The 19,847-nt window shown below is 33.4% G+C and overlaps 1 protein-coding gene across 1 annotated transcript; it reads left to right on the forward strand.

Moving 5' to 3' along the window:
* Window positions 1-9,145: 9,145 nt before the first annotated feature.
* LOC138314449 (neutral amino acid uniporter 4-like) lies at window positions 9,146-19,671 on the forward strand. The gene is made up of 8 exons (XM_069254793.1): window positions 9,146-9,220; window positions 10,369-10,457; window positions 12,315-12,407; window positions 15,846-15,930; window positions 16,447-16,722; window positions 17,189-17,367; window positions 18,164-18,339; window positions 19,253-19,671. Exons 1-8 carry the CDS (start codon window positions 9,146-9,148, stop codon window positions 19,516-19,518), a joined length of 1,239 nt encoding a protein of 412 aa, XP_069110894.1. The 3' UTR covers window positions 19,519-19,671.
* The last annotated feature ends 176 nt before the right edge of the window (window positions 19,672-19,847 follow it).

Consider the following 19,847-nt stretch of genomic DNA (forward strand, 5'->3'; position numbering starts at 1 on the left):
AATGACGACTAAATTCTTAAGTAAAACATTTCACATGCCTGTTGTATATGTCACCATAGATAGTCAGTTGTTAATTAAACTCCATAACGAAAACAAGATCAATCTTCACAATCAGAGTATGATGCCAGGCTGGCATGGTCGTATAGAAACATGGTATCTATGATATTTGTAAAATGTAAGTAGTTCCATTGTTGTCATTGCCAAAAAATAGACACAAGGACCCCAAACGTAGAGAATTTTTTTAGGACATTTGAGTGTATGTACAGTGATGACGTTTTTCTCTTCCACAGACTGATGATCAGAAGCATGTATATTCAAAACAGTTATATAACAAGCAATTTTGTGCAAGATATTTTGCGGTGCGTCAAGGGAACATTCCACCTGATATAATTGGCAACAAAATAAATTAGAATTGCTATATTTGATATTTACAATTTGCATTCAATCAACACAACTTCTTTCGAGGTTTGAAATATTAGCGCCCCTCCCCACCTAACATTCACATGGTCGATTCCCGCCGGTACCAGGAAGCATGTTTTATTTTGCCGATTATAACATGTACACACTTGCAATAAGGCATTTCTAATTATCTTTGCTAATATTAAAATCATCAGGTAAAGTTTGTGTAGAACTTCAGTCATATTAAACAAGGTTAAGAAGAATAACCTTGAGTTCTGTCTGATACCCATATCCGGAGTCGTTCATATACAGTGGGATTGTACATTCCAGAAGCGAATCAGCTGGAGAAGGCAGGCTTGCAGATTTAACACTATTGTTATGTTTGATATTTTCATAATAATATTGATAAACATAATTACTTTTGTCACTTTCGTATAATAAATTGATTACAAATTTGAATTTCCTATAGCAGATAGTGACCGGAGGTCGGCGTTTTTTTGTTGTTTTTGTTTGTTTGTGTATTTAGGTGGTTTTTTTTTTACCTAATCAATCAAAACAAATTGTTTTGAACAATGATGTATTACCTTTCAGTCAGCTTCGCGGTACTTTCTGCTAAAATCAAACATCCAAGTTCGTTCAAGAAGCCATAGATGAGCACTCCGTCAAATCCACTCTATAAAAAAGAAAGACAAAAGTTTAATATATAAACAATATTTTATTGCAATGCGGTTGGTTATTAAACTAGATAATATAAATCTATAATACAACTATCGAACATGCCAAGTACAATTTAATATGCGTATGTAGGGAACAACCAACTTAATAAAAAAGACCTTTGAAATGGCCCCTGTGTATACAAAAATGAGCGTTGAGATAACCAATGATATGAATTTGGAAATTAAGATTGAAATTTAGGTTCAAAATATCAATTTTAATAATGAATAGGTAAAATCATCAGAATTTCATGATTTTTTAGAGCAAAAAGCCCCTGATTTCAAAATAGCTACCCTGGTTGGAGTTTGAGCTGAAGAACCAAAACTTCTTTTTTCTATCTAGTGTTATATGAGAACCAAGGCTTTAATTATAGAACACAATAGCTTACTAATATTCCTTTGTTTTAATAATACAGTTCAAAACTTTAACAAAGTTTAACATTGTGGTCTATGTAAAATTATTTATGTATTACTATCGACCACGTATTGCTGTATCGGTATGTGGGGTTTTCCAGATGGCTGTACTGAAGCATTAGCAGGTATGCATCAATTAGGATATGGTATTCCTCAACTGTTCCGCATACATGTATATTACATGGTGGTAACATATGTCAGTATTACAACTGTACTTACTTGAAAAAATAACCATGATCATCTGTAAAGAGTGTCCTTTGAATACATTTGAATAATTATAATTGATACATTGTGGATTATTGTCGTTCGTGATTCAATTTGATTGTACATGTAATTCAATACCAAATGTAAGAATTAAAATATCCTCCTTCAGATATAATCACCTTGGGTACGAGTCTGGATGTCACATAGAATGTAAGTGACGCCCGGCCCATCAGTCTGGATTATTTGTTAACACTGGACCTGTTGAATCAAATAAAAATAACAATATATGACATCATTTTCTGTCTCATTGAAATTCGCTAGCCAGGGGTAACGATCCGCCTACTCCAGTAATATAATGCAACGACAGTGATAATAACCTATGTAATATCGGAGATGTAAAAACTGAAGTAATCCGTATCTTCTTTGAAAATGGGAAGCCTGTCAGACTTTCCATTGATTGATGTTTCTGAATACATGGATGTATCACTGCAGTATTGCGAATGTGAAGTATACTGCTCAAACGTTGGGTTCATCAGTATAGTGCCCTGTGACCATTGCTTTTCTTGTAAGTAACATACACTTCAATTGAATTCTTTATTTTCGTAAGTTAACAACTAACAGTAATTGAAATTAACGTAACATGCATATATATATATATATACAAACAACTTGGAAAACAGTACATTATTAAGATAGATTGCAATTATGTAAACGGTTAAAATGAATATACGGCTCTCGAGAGTCTAATAAAGATATATATTTATAATAAACATATTTTGTTTAGTTTTTTAATGTAGATTATTAAACAAGCGTTTAAATGACCATGAGACGATCGTTTTTCAAGAGATATTAATCTATCATTAAAAATACATCAACTGAATATCGATTTATTTAAGTGCGATAGGAAGAAGTACTCACATATTTTTTTTGTCTATTATGTGGACTTCCGCTATATACTAACCCAACTGCGCTGAGATACCGGAAGTCAATGCTATGTCCCGTCATCTCTTCAAATCATTACTCCAATACACTATACACTTGTGAGGAATTTACACAAAAAATCAACATAAGAACAGACTTTCTCCAGGCATCACCACAGTAATAATAAATTACCTCTCTCCAGATATATCCACTATGCTATCCATATACACCTATAAATTTAGAATTTTTTCTGAAGTATAAAAAGGTACTAAAGATTTTTACAACCTCTTGAATAGAAATGCTACAATCTCTACCGGGAAATAAAAATGGAATAATTTATTTAACTTTATAACAATCCTTTTGGTGCAACTAAAAATTCTAAACTACACTGGTAACAATATAGAGTCAATCAACATATTGTAACATTTAATTTTTTTTTTTTGTGTGTGTCTAAAATCGGGCTTGCTGAAAGTGCAAATTGTTATCATTGTAAAACGGAAGTAGAGACAATAGTACATATGTTATGGGAATGTATAGAGGTGCAGATTTTTTAATTAACTTTGAATCCCTATTAGATAGATTACTCATCCCATTCGCCTTTAACAAAGAAACATTCATTTTTGAATTATTTAATCAACCAATACTACATAATAGGGTAGACAATATGACTATTCAATTATTAAAACAACACATATACCGCAAAAGGTGTTACCAAGAGAATATATCAGTATGTGCCTTAACTAAACTTATAAAGGATGCATTCTCCGCAGAAAAATATACTGCTGTCAGCAATGGTGACATTCATATTTACAAATAAGACACTGAATTGAATAAATGGAATAGCTCAATCAATTTGTAACCCTGGTTCGATAATTATAAAAAGGAATATTACTAACCAGTAAATAATGATTAAAATTTACATGCATATGCAATATTAGCTATATCTTCTGAGATCTCTCTTACCATAACTCTCTCTCTTTCTTTCTTTTTCTTTTCTTTACTCTCTAACCCTTTATCTATCCTCATACAAATCCTTTCTCTCGCTTTCTCTCTTCTTTTTCCTCTTTAGAAAAACAGCAACACAGTATTTTCCTTTCAAAAAAAATAACTGAATAAGTATGATGTCTCATCATTGAACCTCAAAATAACATATATATAATGTATGTATTTTATAGTTAATACAATAGTATATTTACACTTGCTAGGCTTGGTCACTATACGCTAATACTAGCCGATTTTGTTTACCATAACTGCATGGTAACATTGAACTTTGAACTTGCGTAAGGAAATGTTCTGTGCAACGTAAAAGGACTACTTTTTTTAAAAGAAACACATGGCTTTGTTTACATTTTGACGAAACATTACGTGTATATTGTTGTTTTTCATAGAATTTTGGAAAAATGTAAACAATATATACATGTTTTATATTTATATATGATTCAAACAATTTTTAAATTAACAATCGTATAAAGAAACGGAAAAATATCCCGACCGGGGCGACGTGCTTTCATTTTTGTTAAAAATGATGGGTGTCAAATGTAAACATTACCTCTGTGCCTATGTTCGTCCTACGATCGAGCCTTTGGGGTGGACGGGTGTGAGACCCTCTGATAGAGGTCAGTTATAAACATATCCTCTTGTCTTTGTTCTTTGAGTATTTAATCATGTGTATTATAAAACATGCACCGCTAATAATCCACGTGTTGACAGTTCCGCGTCACCACAAATACATTGTATCCATCGAACACAAGTGAATTTGTTTCATCTATCGATGGCGATATGGATCTAAGCGTAGATTATATAATCACATGGCTCCCAAGGATGTAATATCGTCAAGTCAGACGACATCTCAAACACATTGAGCTACTTAAAAATCGGTGTTTTCACAACTTCCGCAAACTAAAGTGTGTAAGCGTGCGTCAGCTTCGCCTCGCTGCACAATAACGGTCACCGAGTTCACACATGTGGCCGTGTACAAATTCTTTATGTTATTACGCTATATATTAACTTTTAGCAAAATTGAATATATATTTAAAGTTCTGATCTGATTAAATAAAATTATCTCTAAAATTTACTTTGTTTGTCATGTTTATTTTACACTAAAATATTGAACTTTTTTGTCGTCGCGGATGAATAATTCTACCTTACGTGAAGCGTCATCATTCGCTGTTCAATTGAGTAAGCTCCTCCCACTTTTAACCGACTTTTATTGAATAATTACGTCACTTTCAAATGACGATTTGATTGCATAAAATATAAATAAAAAGCCGTGTGAGTGTAAATATAGGGATTGGATTTCGTTTTTATGTTAACCATGCTTGTATGGAGCAATTCCTCTAAGAATATATTCAATATGGGGCGCTAACGCGCCCCATAGAATATATTCTTAGAGGAATTGCTCCATACAAGCATGGTTAACATAAAAACGAAATCCAATCCCTTTATATTAGACTGACTATGAATATACAAGTATGTATGAATCGATCGCGAGATTATGGATATATGAATGAAAGTGAGTAATTATTTATGACATTTTTAAAAAAATTAAATATGATGGGCGAAACGGAAGTTGAAGATGAATGGGCGATATGAATGATTATTGGTAGCTCAAACCAGGGAGATTAAAATAGGTGATGAAAGAATGAGATGAATGTGTAAAATGTATTTCTATATATTAATGTTACAATGTGTTGTTTCTGAAAATAAAAAAAAAGTTACAAAACAAAAACTTTGGGATTGAGTGACGCCAACCTATTTAAATATCATTCATAAAAAGATATTAATGATATTCTACCGTAAATACACAACTTTGGTACAGACTGGTGGCGGTAAAAAAGCTCGTGCCGTCAAAACTTCAAGCGGTTAAGCATTTAAACGATCTACCCCCAACGCTGTACACGGTTAGTACAGTACCTGCAATCTTTCTTTACCTTTTGAAGGCCTTTGGCCTCGTGCAATATAACATTTGTTGATTACAATCACCAAGGGTTAAATATTATGAACTAGAACACAGTAACCCATGAAATATTTGTATAATATTGCACAGTTCGAGATGTTATATTGCACGGCTTTTGAAACACCTCACTGTTGTTGTCTAGCTTTGTAGAAAACCTCCGAGGAATCGCGCGTAACTGTGAGTTACGTTATTATGACGTCACAAAGGTTCACATTCAATTTCGCACTAGCTTTATAGATCTCTGATCAATTACGTAATAAACATTGCTCTCTGAGCTTGACAGCTTGTTTTTATCGAGTGGAGGACGAACACGACGAATGTATTGGATTAAAAGGCTGCATACAGGTCGAATAATTCAAAAGATTGCAATTCGACATGAAAAGTGGAATTACGCCGTGAAATACGTGGACTAGACGCAAATTTTCAATATGATTTTAAGCTTTCCCGTCCGATACGGTGGTGAAGATATTGATCTGTAATTTTGGCATTCATTAAAAATTAACTGAAGAAAACTGGTGAAAAATTGATTATGTAATTAAACAAATATTTCATGGGTTGCTGTTCTCTAGTTCGAAATATTTACCCCTCGGCCTTTGACCTCGTGCAATATAACATTTGTTGATTACCATCACCTCGGGTTAAATATTATGAACTAGAACACAGTAACCCATGAAATATTTGTATAATATATATGTAAAAGATATATTATTATTGCCCTTAAAACATTGGTCTTCATGATATAGTGTGTCGATGAGATTCCGAGGTTGAATAGCAAGTGCATTAAAATCCCATTAGGAATATCCCAGCAGATATACCTTCAATCGTCAGCTTTAAAACCTAAATGTGTGATAGACTTGAGGCAATCGAAGTTTATTCTAAAAGAAAGTTCGGAAACTACTAATAAATTTTACTTGAATAGATATGAATCTACCATATGGCGCCCATCCTTCTGATGTTACAAGTCATAAATATGCCATTTACACCATTAACGGTAAAGAGTGGATGTTACACAATGCCTCACATCTGCAATACAGGCTAATACTTTTATACCAGGTATGAAATTAACACAGGATGAAAGCAGATTTATGATTGTATGAAATTTAGTTGTTTTCAGTTTAAATGAGAGATACAAATGAATGTCATACTTATTCTATAAAAGCAACTTAACACGTGTTGTTTCAGCTGAATTGATTTAAGTGTTCCCTCTGTGACAAAGACTGTTTTGTTTATTGAATTAGAGATTACATAACGATTCCGCTTCGGTGCACTCAATACTTAGGAACTCGTGGTACGTTGCCTGTCATCCACGCCACAATGCCTTCCAGAAGTGTGGAACTCGATTCAACCTGCATGACGATGTTAAATGGAAACCAACAAAGCACACTAAAATACTCTTCGCTAGAGGAAACTGTTCATTCTAACAAGACCCGTACTGGTATGTCAGATGAGACCATGGAACAAGTTGGTCATGGAATAAGGTCACAAGAGACCGAAGACTGCACTGGAAATGAAATTGGGTCACACGAGACCAAGGACAGTACTGGTAAAGGAATTGGGTCACACGAGACCAAGGACAGCACTGGAAATGGACTTGATCCACACGAGACCAAGGACAGCCCTGGAAATGGAATTGGGTCAAACGAGACCAAGGACAGCACTGGAAAAGGAATTGGGTCAGATGAGGAGGAGATACTCACGTAAGTACATGGAGCAATGTGGCATAAGAAACAGTATTATAAGTAGATGGAAAGTTCGATAACTGTCGAACTTTCAAAGTATACTTGCAACCTATTTGGATTGCATGTAAAAATATAAAAGCCATTGGTCGGATTTTTTTTTTTTTTACATAATGATGAATAAAAGCAACATAGACCATAAAAATCAAGTGTTCTTGACTCTAAACAAACGTTAGCGAGAGGCTTACCTCACTGCCGATGAAGTGAATTTAACACCATGTAGATACTGCATTACCAGTACTTCAATGCTCTGTGAATGTATTTTTTATGGCGTAAAGTGTATGAGATCGTTAATGTGTAAATATCTTTTTTACTATTTGAAGAGATTTTCAAGGATTTATGCTACTTCTCCCATGTTATATTGGAATAGGATTTCTTGAGCTTCCTTACATGGTCAAACTTCTAGGCCTCTGGGTAGGTTTAACATCAACATAATGCTATTTTAGATGGTGACCCAATGTATGATAGTTTGAATCATATTTCATTCTCTCAAACAATTCACAGAATTTGTATTTTCATTTCCTTTAAAAAAATGTATGGCAGCTAAATTTTGCGGCTGGATTATTTTCACTATATTCACGTTTAAACTAAAATCCACGAATTTTATACAAAAGTGAAAAATGAAGTAAATTATTGACATATTGTAAACATACTCATTATAGCGGTAGTTTTATTTTAGCGCTTTTCGCGCTGTCTTAGAAGCGCTAATACATTTACAGCGCTAAATTTTGTAAGAGGATATTTCCGTTATTGAACCACCGAATTACGCTAATTTATATACGCGCTAACAATTAAACCATTATTTACAGTTTTTCGCAATTATGCTAAAATTTTATCTCGGTAAAATTGGTATTTTTACAGTATGTATCATAACATTAATACCGTATAATTCACAAAATTATATGTCAGTGACAAATAAACAATAAATGTGATATATATGTGTGTACGCAGTAGAGAAAAACGATGACGTAGCATTTTATGTTGCTAAGTCACTTATCTATGTGCACATATGATGTATATAGCAATTTATTTTGCTACGTCACTAATCTATGTGCACATAGCAATTTATGTTGCTAAGTTACTAATCTATGTGCACATATCATCATGTACAGTGTATATAGCAATTTATGTTGCTACGTCACTAATATACACTGTATGTGCACATATCATCATGTATATAGCAATTTATGTTGCTACGTCACTAATATATGTGCATATATCATCATGTTTATAGCAATTTTTATTGCTAAGTCAATAATCTATGTGCACATACATATCATCATGTATATAGCAATTTATGTTGCTACGTCACTAATATATGTGCACATATTATGATGTATATTCGTACGTAGCTTATTTGTACTGACTGCAATTAATTAATATGTCCCGTACAGGAAACCACGAAGTATTGGCACTGCGAATTTAAAGCTTTACACAATATTGCCACACATTCATAAACTGAGTATAGATAAAATGGTCTATTATCAATGTTCGTCAATGTTTCATTTTGTAGTCAGAATTCCAGCATTACCAACTAACGTCATTTCCACTATAAACTTACTTTCTTTCAGAGTGGAAGCATTGGACAACTTTTATATGGATCCTTAAACATTTTGGCAAGTTTAATGTTAGTTGACTGTGCCAACACGCTAACGAAAAGGTATTACCCTTTTTCATCTAATCTTGTAAAACTTTTTCGAGAGATGCAAATTTTGTGTAGTTTTGTTAAGTGTATGAGATCGTAATGTTTTAGATCTGTGGTGAATGTCTTTTTTACTATTTGTAGAGATTTTCAAGGATTTATGCTACTTCTCCCATGTTATATTGGAATAGGATTTCTTGAGCTTCCTTACATGGTCAAACTTCTAGGCCTCTGGGTAGGTTTAACATCAACATAATGCTATTTTAGATGGTGACCTAATGTATGATAGTTTGAATTATATTTCATTCTCTCAAACATTTCACAGACTTTGTATTTTCATTTACTTTAAAAAAAATATGGCAGGTAAATTTTGCGGTTGGATTATTTTCACTATATTCACGTTTAAACTAAAATCCTCGAATTTTATACAAAAGTGAAAAATGAAGTAAATCATTGACACACTATTAACATACTCATTTTAGCGGTAGTTTTATTTTAGCGCTTTTCGCGCTGTCTTAGAAGCGCTAATACATTTACAGCGCTAAATTTTGTAAGAGGATATTTCCGTTATTGAACCACCGAATTACGCTAATTTATATCCGCGCTAACAATTAAACCATTATTTACAGTTTTTCGCATTTATGCTAAAATTTAATCTCGGTAAAATTGGTATTTTTACAGTATGTATCATAACATTAATATCGTATAATTCACAAAATTATATGTCAGTGACAAATAAACAATAAATGTGAAATATATGTGTGTACGCAGTAGAGAAGAACGATGACGTAGCAATTTATGTGGCTAAGTCACTTATCTATGTGTACATATCATGATGTATATAGCAATTTATTTTGCTACGTCACTAATATATTTGCACATAGTAATTTATGTTGCTAAGTCACTAATCTATGTGCACATATCATCATGTACAGTGTATATAGCAATTTATGTTGCTAAGTCACTAATCTATGTGCATATATCATCATGTATATAGCAAATTATGTTGCTACGTCACTAATCTATGTGCACATATCATCATGTTTATAGCAATTTATATTGCTAAGTCACTAATCTATGTGCACATATCATCATGTTTATAGCAATTTATGTTGCTACGTCACTAATCTATGTGCACATATTATGATGTATATTCGTACGTAGCTTATTTGTACTGACTGCAATTAATTAATATGTCCCGTACAGGAAACCACGAAGTATTGGCACTGCGAATTAAAAGCGTTATACAATATTGCCACACATTCATAAACTGAGTATAGATAAAATGGTCTATTGTCAATGTTCGTCAATGTTTTATTTTGTAGTCAGAATTCCAGCATTACCAACTAACGTCATTTCCACTATAAACTGACTTTCTTTCAGAGTGGAAGCATTGGACAACTTTTATATGGATCCTTAAACATATTGGCAAGTTTAATGTTAGTTGACTGTGCCAACACGCTAACGAAAAGGTATTACCCTTTTTCATCTAATCTTGTAAAACATTTTCGAGAGATGCAAATTTTGTGTAGTTTTGCAAGAGTTCGAAAGCGAATTAAAATGTTACTCGAATATTTGTATGTTTTAGATATGCTCTGATTTTCCACTATTTTCATTGGATAATACATGACACGTGACGTTCAATATATTGCATACTGACTCGGTGTTTCCATTTTTTAGAAACATCGAGTTGATATTCCTTTATTAACTTCATTGCACAAACTCTGCATTCTTCAGGGTGCTGTTCTTTGACCAAAGCTATTCTAATAATTAAGTTCTCCCAACGGAGTGGGGAACTTATTGTGTTTGCTCCGTTTCTTCTTCTTATTGTTATTATTATTATTCTGGTTCTTCTTCTGGTTCATCTTTTTCCGCCGCGACATTGTCCGACCATTTTCTTGAAAAATATAAGTCGGATCGCCATGAAATTTTGTGAGGTCTTTTCTGGTGAACTGCAAATGTGTGACCGGTTTCATTTTTTCCGACCAGTATCCAAGATGGCCGCCACAGCCTTTCATTCTTCAAAATTGAACTGCTTATAGATATTAAACTACTGGTCCGATTTGCCTGGAATATTGGTTTCAATATGAAGTTTAAATCATATTCTAATTTTTAAAGTGAATATACCATAATCATGAGTAAAAAGACAAAATTTGTGACTATTTTAAATTTTCTAAAACCAGTAAGAGTTATCTCCCTTTATTTACTGGTCAGCAGGGATCTATTTTATGTCCAAGCTCATTATTGTTGTATTTTGAAGTCATAGATCTTATTGTTGATAGTGACATATAAGTATTTTGAGGTTATTTTTTGGGGGGAAATTTTGCAGACCAGGAACCAAGATGGCAACCACGGCATGCATTTGGACAAAATTGAACAAAAAAGAACATGGTTGAGAACACAAATCTAATACAATGATAGGCATTATGTTAACTATTAATGATGTGACTTTTCAAAAAGCATTTTTCTTCTACGAGATAAAATTTATTTACAGGTAAAAGAAAGTGATCATTCAGCAGAAGTCACTCTTGTCAAATTAGGATTTGTGGAGATTGGGGAAACTTTATGTGACGGCACCCGTCACAATTAGATCTTGATAAAAAAAACCTCATTAGATATTGTTTTTGACATTTTTTTGAAGAAACAACATATCCAATAAAAAAAATAAGGACCTTTAAATTTGTTTCAGTACATATCGTGTTATATTGCCTTTGTAGAATTTAAATTAATAGTATTCTACTGGTGCAATATAACACTATATGGCCTCAACAAAGGTCCATAATTGATATACTTAGGTAAGTAGAAATCTTTGATAATTTCAAAAAAATATTACACAGCTTAAAGAGAACCCGTAAAAAAACAAATAAACCACCAGTTGATAGGGCCTTCGTAGATCCAGAAATTCTGTCAATTTTTATACAATTTAAGATAGAACGCAAAATGTTATTGTCAAAATAATTTAACCATACCTATTTTGCGTTGTTTGTATGTAATGTTGAACTTTTATCGCTGTGTTATTGTGCGCTCGTATTTCATTTTAGAATGAAATGGGTATTATTTACATAAAATTACGAAAATGGCGATATTCCTGCTGTGGAAATATGACAAATGTTCTAAATATTTTTGAACCAATCGATGTCTGTAAAAATGCACAGCAAATTTAGAGTTTCCTTAATTGGTTTTATTTGCAAAAACAATGTTAGTAGCTATGATGGAAAAACTCTTACTACCGGGGATATCTTATTTTATCATCATATTTTAAACTTGGACATATCTCTTCAACAAGATGTAAAAATGATATAGTTTTTGAAGCCTTATTTCTATTCCAGGACAGGCGAGAGATTAAGTGATTTCGGAAGAGTAGCGGAGATTAGTATGGCACACGGACCTTCTTGTTTACAGTCTCACGCTGGCAAGTTCAGGTCAGTTATGTTTCATTTAATTATTCATCTATTCACTATTTTGTTTCGCATTTCTGTTCGAATTTAAATTTTATACATTGAACAAATCATACGTATCTAGACTGAGATTGAATGACCAGAAGAGAAATCAGTTGTTACCTCAGAAATATTGAGCCATGTAGGCAAAGAAAGTAAAGCAAACTCTCTTCCGTTAGTGAATGTTACAGTCGTAGAAACGCACCACCCATTAAAGTATATTAACAACTGACAACCAGTTGTCATCTCCCTGTGTTCCCAGCGGGGCAGAAACATACATACTATGGCTTGGTGTCTTTGACAGCCTGCTTCTGTAAGAGCAATAGTCCAGCTATTACAAGGAGACACAACCACTCCCAAAACATTCAGGCATACAATACTTACATTTCCATTTTTCTTAGCTATATAACCCTGCCAACTGGGAAATCGTTTACACTTTTGTAAAGGCAGTCGGTTGTCGCACAGGAATACATACACCGGAACACTGACTTCCACAAGTAGTGTTAATGCGCATCAGATGTGGCTTATATTGTTTCTGCATTTTTAATTCTTCAATTAAAAGAATCAATGTAATGAAGATCTTAAATTATATTTCAAAAAATTAAATAGTTGAGAAAAATTGCAGCAATAGGATGAAAATATAGTGTTATTGCTGAACTATATTTTGTGTACTTTCTGAACTTGACAACATTTCCCGCCAAATTGGAGCCAGCTGTTCCGGGATTCCATCAATTGAACGGCTGTTACATCAATCGGATAACGTTGAAAAAAGAAGTTTATTTTACCGGAACATTAGATTTAAAAGAAATAGTTGATTGAAATATAAATATAAGTAATGATTTTTATTTTTTGTGGTTTACTGTTGACGCGCGTCATTTACAATATGCCGAACAAATGCAGTTTACACACCAATAAACAACGGTGGCTGGGAGCGGACATGAAATAAATAAAATTATTGCGTGGGAACGAAATATTATTGCGTGGGAACGAAATACTATTGCGTTCGAACGAAATATTATTGCGTTCGAACGAAATACTATTGCGTTCGAACGAAATATTATTGCGTTCGAACGAAATATTATTGCGTTCGAACGAAATATTATTGCGTGGGAACGAAATATTATTGCGTGGGAACGAAATACTATTGCGTTCGAACGAAATATTATTGCGTGGGAACGAAATACTATTGCGTTCGAACGAAATATTATTGCGTGGGAACGAAATACTATTGCGTTCGAACGAAATATTATTGCGTGCGAACGAAATATTATTGCGTTCGAACGAAATAATTATTTCGTGGGAACGAAATAATTATTGCGTGGGAACGAAATATCAACGGTTTACCTTTGGCTATTTCAAATGTGGCAGTCTGCAATTTCATATCAATATTCTTTGTAATTGGTCATTTAAAGTGTTTTTTTGTAAACCTTCTTAATAAGGTATATTTTATAAAGTATATTTTGCTTCGAAACCATTAATTTAAAGTTTATTGCATGTATTATTTGGATTTGTATTCTATTTCAGTATTTGCCTTCAATGATTTGCATTAAAATTGTAGAGAAAGTCATGTAAATTCATTGTTTTACTTTTTAAAATAGTTGACTAAGTATTGATACAAAACAACTTTCGTTGTAACACAATTGCACACATTCAAATGGAAATATTGAAGCATATACACAGTAATATAAAAGCACATATAATGCTTTTATTTACGGCAGCTTGTTAGGACCAATATATAGTTTTATTTATCATGTCCATACAGATTATTATCTTGTACGTTTAACTTAGTATCTTTTTAGTATCTATTGTTACAGTATCGTGTACATTTGTACGTACGTATGCACAAACACTTATCTTGTACGTCTGTACGTACATCGTTGTATCATGTACGTACAACCTAGTATCTTGTACCTACAAATTATTATCTTGTACGTACAACTTCATGTCTCACAAATTATTACAGTATCTTGTACGTACAAGTTTATATACTAAGTTGTTCATATGTACAAGATAATATATATATATATATATGCTGTACGTACAAGATAAATACAATTATAGACATGTATAGTGTCCCCTGTACGCCATCATAGGTACGTGTATTTCATTAGATATATAAAGTATAATACAATAAACAAGACTTTAAATCGTTAAAAATAAGGAAAACATCTTTTTTAGATAAGGTGCCGTTTCATAAGTTGTAGGCCATATCTTAATCATATTACTACGGTGGCATGATTACTGTCATATCATCCATGTATGATAATGAGTTCAATAGTTATTTCGTTCGCACGCAATAATTATTTCGTTCGCACGCAATAATTATTTCGTTCGAACGCAATAATATTTCGTTCGAACGCAATAATATTTCGTTCGAACGCAATAATATTTCGTTCCCACGCAATAATATTTCGTTCCCACGCAATAGTATTTCGTTCCCACGCAATAATATTTCGTTCGAACGCAATAATTATTTCGTTCGAACGCAATAATATTTCGTTCGAACGCAATAATTATTTCGTTCCCACGCAATAGTATTTCGTTCGAACGCAATAATTATTTCGTTCCCACGCAATAGTATTTCGTTCGCACGCAATAATATTTCGTTCGAACGCAATAATATTTCGTTCCCACGCAATAATATTTCGTTCGAACGCAATAATATTTCGTTCGCACGCAATAATATTTCGTTCGAACGCAATAATATTTCGTTCGAACGCAATAATATTTCGTTCCCACGCAATAATATTTCGTTCGAACGCAATAATATTTCGTTCCCACGCAATAATATTTCGTTCGCACGCAATAATATTTCGTTCCCACGCAATAATATTTCGTTCCCACGCAATAATATTTCGTTCCCACGCAATAATATTTCGTTCCCACGCAATAATTTTATTTATTTCATGTCCGCTCCCAGCCACCGTAGTTTACACACCAATAAACAACAAAAAACAAAAATCATTCCTTAATTGAATGGAGGAGGATGTCGCCCTTCAAATATCCTACCTGTTCATAGAACGTTAAGCCCTTCCACCAACCCACAGACTGCGGCGTCTTTTGGCTTGGGAGGTAGCGGCATAGCTACATGAAAAATAAATATTGGAACGCATTCAATGGTTCATTTTAAACGTCCATTTAAGTGACAGAGTTATATAGATGATGGATGTAACCCGGATCATACAGTGATAAACCGCTGACCTTTAATATATTCAGGGCAACTGTCCTTATCGGTTTTCGAACTCATAACTCAGTGTTGGAAGACTAGTGGTAATATTTTGCAACAACTTTAAAAAAAAAAATGTGTGATCGGTACTTAAATACTTGCTGAAAGTTATGCATATTGGGCCGTGTGATTCATTTGTAAATTATTCAAAATGTAAGGAAATAATGCAAGGACAAAAGTGTTCGTCTTCATTTCAGACTTTCTGTGAACACGAGTATATTAATCAACTATGGTCTATTTTTGCCGGATCTGCTTTCAACTATGAATCTGTTTATGAAAGATGTAAGTAGATAAATGAGTTCATGAACGGGGAGTTTTGATAGCATGTTTATCATTGCATTTATACTCAGACTAAAGTTCGGTCTAAAAGTAGGTGGCAGTTTGAGCCCTTTAGAGGTCGTCACATGTAAATTCTATTCTTGCATGTAAATACATTGACGGTGTTAACCAGCTATATTATGCCATATAATTCCCAGTATCATATTAGGTCAGGTTAAGGATCATTTCAAGTTTGAGGAAGTAAAATTGAAAGCTAAAATTCCTAAAAAAATTCACAAAATTCACAAATCATGATAATAGTAGTAATACTACTAATACAATCATTTTCTTTGTCATATCGATGCTTTGTAAATGTAAAAAAAAGTCAATTGAAAAAGGAATGATACTGAGAAAAGTAGGTCACAGTGACTTTATTCTATAACTAAATCTGAATTGCGTGTGTCCTATTTTGTGACTTAACGTATCTGTTGTTACAGCCACCCTAACATGATGTTAATAGAAATAATTTATTTTCTGTAGTTCCTGCTGCAATACGTCATTATCAATGACGTAGTATCCATTGTTGGAATCTCTGTGTTACTGTTGCCCGTCTACCTGACGAGGAGGATAAAGCTTCTTTCTTACTTAACTACAGCGGGCAACATCGTTCTGTTTGGGATCAGTATAATAGCTTTCCAGTACATCTGTCGGGACCTTCCCGATACCAGGACACGACCAGCCTTCAAACCCGTTAACTTTGTAACATTCACTAGCTTTGTCAATGATGTCATGTTTTCCTTTGATGGAATATCTTTGGTAAAATTAATTGCATACATTTCAGAGCACCGTTGATAAAAGAAACAATTTGAAAGTCGTGAATGTCCTTGATTTTATAGTTCTTGTACATTTTTTTTCAATTTTTTTAATGTTTTGTAAACAGCAATATATGCAATATTGACAGTTTACGAAATTGTATTAGGAATGCATTTTGCTTAAATTCCATATGACTTGATTTATTTAACATTTTCAGTTTCTTTCGCTGCATATGGAGAGATAACCATTTAGAAGTATCTTTTCAATCGCTGAAAGCAAACTTGAATGTGTAAAACTCGATAGAGCATATAACGAATATACGTATCCGGCCTACAATACTTTTCGGCAGGCAAGACGACATCCTTATCTAGTCATCATATATGATTATATAGTCTTTTGAGCTACAATATTACAACTAGATAGATAAATAAAGCACTACCTACCTACATGCAGATGTGATTTGTTACAGATATTGCCAGTTAGAGCGAGGATGGCTAACAAGAAACGCTTTGACGGTTTGAATGGCGTATTAGGAGTTGCTCTTGTGTTTGTGACTAGTTTTCATATTGGGTGTGGATTTTTTGGTTATCTAAAATTTGGAGAATTAACACAAGTCAATTTTATTTTGAACCTCCCAGGTGATCAATGGTGAGTATAAATTCTCTTCACATTGCCCATAAACCATGTATAAAACTTTAGTCATAATGGTCTAAAGCGACACAAATCATAAGGGTGTCAAAATGAAAAGAGAAAATAGAAGAACATTAACTTATGTGTTTCATCATATCTTCTAGGATGAATTTTTGACAAAATTATCTTCAACATGAAAAGTATATACTCTTTTTTCATCAATCACGTTAACCGGCTTCGGGTACATGGCTCATTGTTACCTGGTAATAATTATTGGGAATCGATATAAGGATAAATGAATATTAAAAATATTTCCAGGCGAGAATCACTGCCAAACAATGTATATTTTTATGGGTATATTTGACTGAGAATAATCATAAGGCAACCCTGGGCCAAGTTTTACGAACATTCTTTAAAGAATTCTTCCTTGACTTAAACTTTCCAATAAAAAGTATTACAAAAGTTTAGGGAAAATTCATAAATTAAGGAGCCTGTAATGTTTTCCTATGGAGAATTTTAAGTTCAGGGATTCTTTAAAATTTAAGGAATGTGCATGAAACTGGCCCTGGGCAATACCGTAACGTATCTTTTAAAAGGTTGTACCTTGATGATTTAGTGCACACGTAACAATTGTTATGAAGACTGGTACAATCATTATATAAAATTACTGACAAAACATCAACGTTGATAATATCAGCTGTGTACACTAACAGAATTGGCCTCTGTGGTTATTATACTTCATTGTTAAGTCATAAACAACGAATTTACATTTTAAAACGTCACCTGTTTACTATTTTAATTCCTTGCCCTTTAGGATGTATCAGAGTTTGAAGCTTCTGTCCTTCGTCACCATGTACCTGAGTATAGGGATGGTGGTTTATATTGTAACTGGACTGGTGTGGGGACGGCTCAGTACCATGGTCAGGGACGACGGAGTAGTTCGTAACAATGGAGAATCTGTCTGTCGAGTTCTTCTGTTGATATTCACTGGTAAGCAATTTAAACTAGGGAAGGCGAAAGAAAATATAGTTGTCATTTTCAAGCAATTTACCCCCTCCACTCACGATAATTAATAAATAAGATTTGCAAAAGATAACCTGTTGGCAAGATATCCGATGTTTTCCCATATCTTCTTCTTGTGGGGTTGGGGGATGGACTTGCTCGAAAAATCAATGAAAGGGGCATAACGAAAGCTTTACGAATTACAGATTACACAACACGACAAAAACTCAAACTGCTCGATATTTATCAACTACGGACTTTGTTGAACATACAAACACCGAAATGTTTTTGAAGTGCTTTTTTCGAAGTCATGAATAAATCATTATAACTCAATACATGTTAGATTAAGATACTGACATTTAGCTTATACAAGAGCGGGAAATATGCTCTGAATTCATCAAATAAAGAGATATAACTCTACTTTGAATCAGTTAAGGACATTGTGCTAAAATGATCTGATCTATCTTGAACAATATTGGTTCGATTTCCTTAAAAATTTACTAAATAAAAGCAACTAAGTTTATTTTTATTCGACTACTTTTCTTTAAAAATCAAACTTTCAGTAAGGATTGTATGGGTCATTTACGAGCATAGTTTTCACTTCATTGTCACCAACAAATATCCATCCGGAATAAGTCAACGCTAAATGTTAGACTGGATTACCTGCTTTAGTACCAATTCTGTCCGCTAGGCTGCGCTCATAAATACTTGTATTTTCGGAGCGAAGCCAAGCGGAGAGTAGAGAAACTATGTCAGGCAATCCAGTCTTGACAAAAAGTAAACATATTCGCAACTTCCGTATCAGATACACTCACAAAAACTTCAGATCAGTAGATGTTCCTATATGTGTAGCTGTTACAAAAATTTGCAATCAAATAACCTTTGTTCATTCTTTTCAAAGGTACGTTCACCATATTGATCCCGGAATTAGAACATCTTATTTCCTTGACGGGGTGTTTCGGACCACTTTACGTCGTTTTAGTTGTTCCATTTGTTGTCAAATTACTGACACTGTATGGCGAGGAAGAACCAGCTTTACCCCTTAACAAGTTTAAACGAAAATTGACATTTCTAGCTTGTGTGATAATCTTGATATTTGGGATATATTCGACAATCTCAGGAATAGGTGTGGCCGTTTATACTACTCTCTATCATATAGAAGTGTAAAATGACGAGCATCGTTTTCCCAGACGTTTTAATAATGGTTTGCACAAATATTTCTTTGTACCATGAACAGTAACAGGCACCAATTGTAGCTCCAAAGACGACACCATTTTCTGTCTAAAAGTCTTTTGAGGTACAATATTGCAGCTAAGGTGATATATACCACCATTGATAGTCAGTTATTAATCAAAATCAAACATAAGAACAAGATCGTAATTTACAAGCGGAGTTGTGCCAGGCTGTCATGGATATATATGAATTATTTGTTTCTCTTGTGATGAGGGATTTTTTTTCAAAAGAGCGACACAAACCTAAGTCTGGTATTACTACGA

The sequence above is a fragment of the Argopecten irradians genome, chromosome 2, assembly GCF_041381155.1.
Source record: "Argopecten irradians isolate NY chromosome 2, Ai_NY, whole genome shotgun sequence".
Taxonomy (NCBI): domain Eukaryota; kingdom Metazoa; phylum Mollusca; class Bivalvia; order Pectinida; family Pectinidae; genus Argopecten; species Argopecten irradians.

Bases quoted from the DNA above. Each gene is read 5' to 3' on its own strand.
- LOC138314449 (XM_069254793.1), top strand. From the start codon at position 9,146: ATGCTACTTCTCCCATGTTATATTGGAATAGGATTTCTTGAGCTTCCT. The intron at 16,723-17,188 runs GTAAAATTAATT...GATTTGTTACAG, and splicing joins CCTTTGATGGAATATCTTTG to ATATTGCCAGTTAGAGCGAG. The intron at 18,340-19,252 runs GTAAGCAATTTA...TTCTTTTCAAAG, and splicing joins TCTTCTGTTGATATTCACTG to GTACGTTCACCATATTGATC.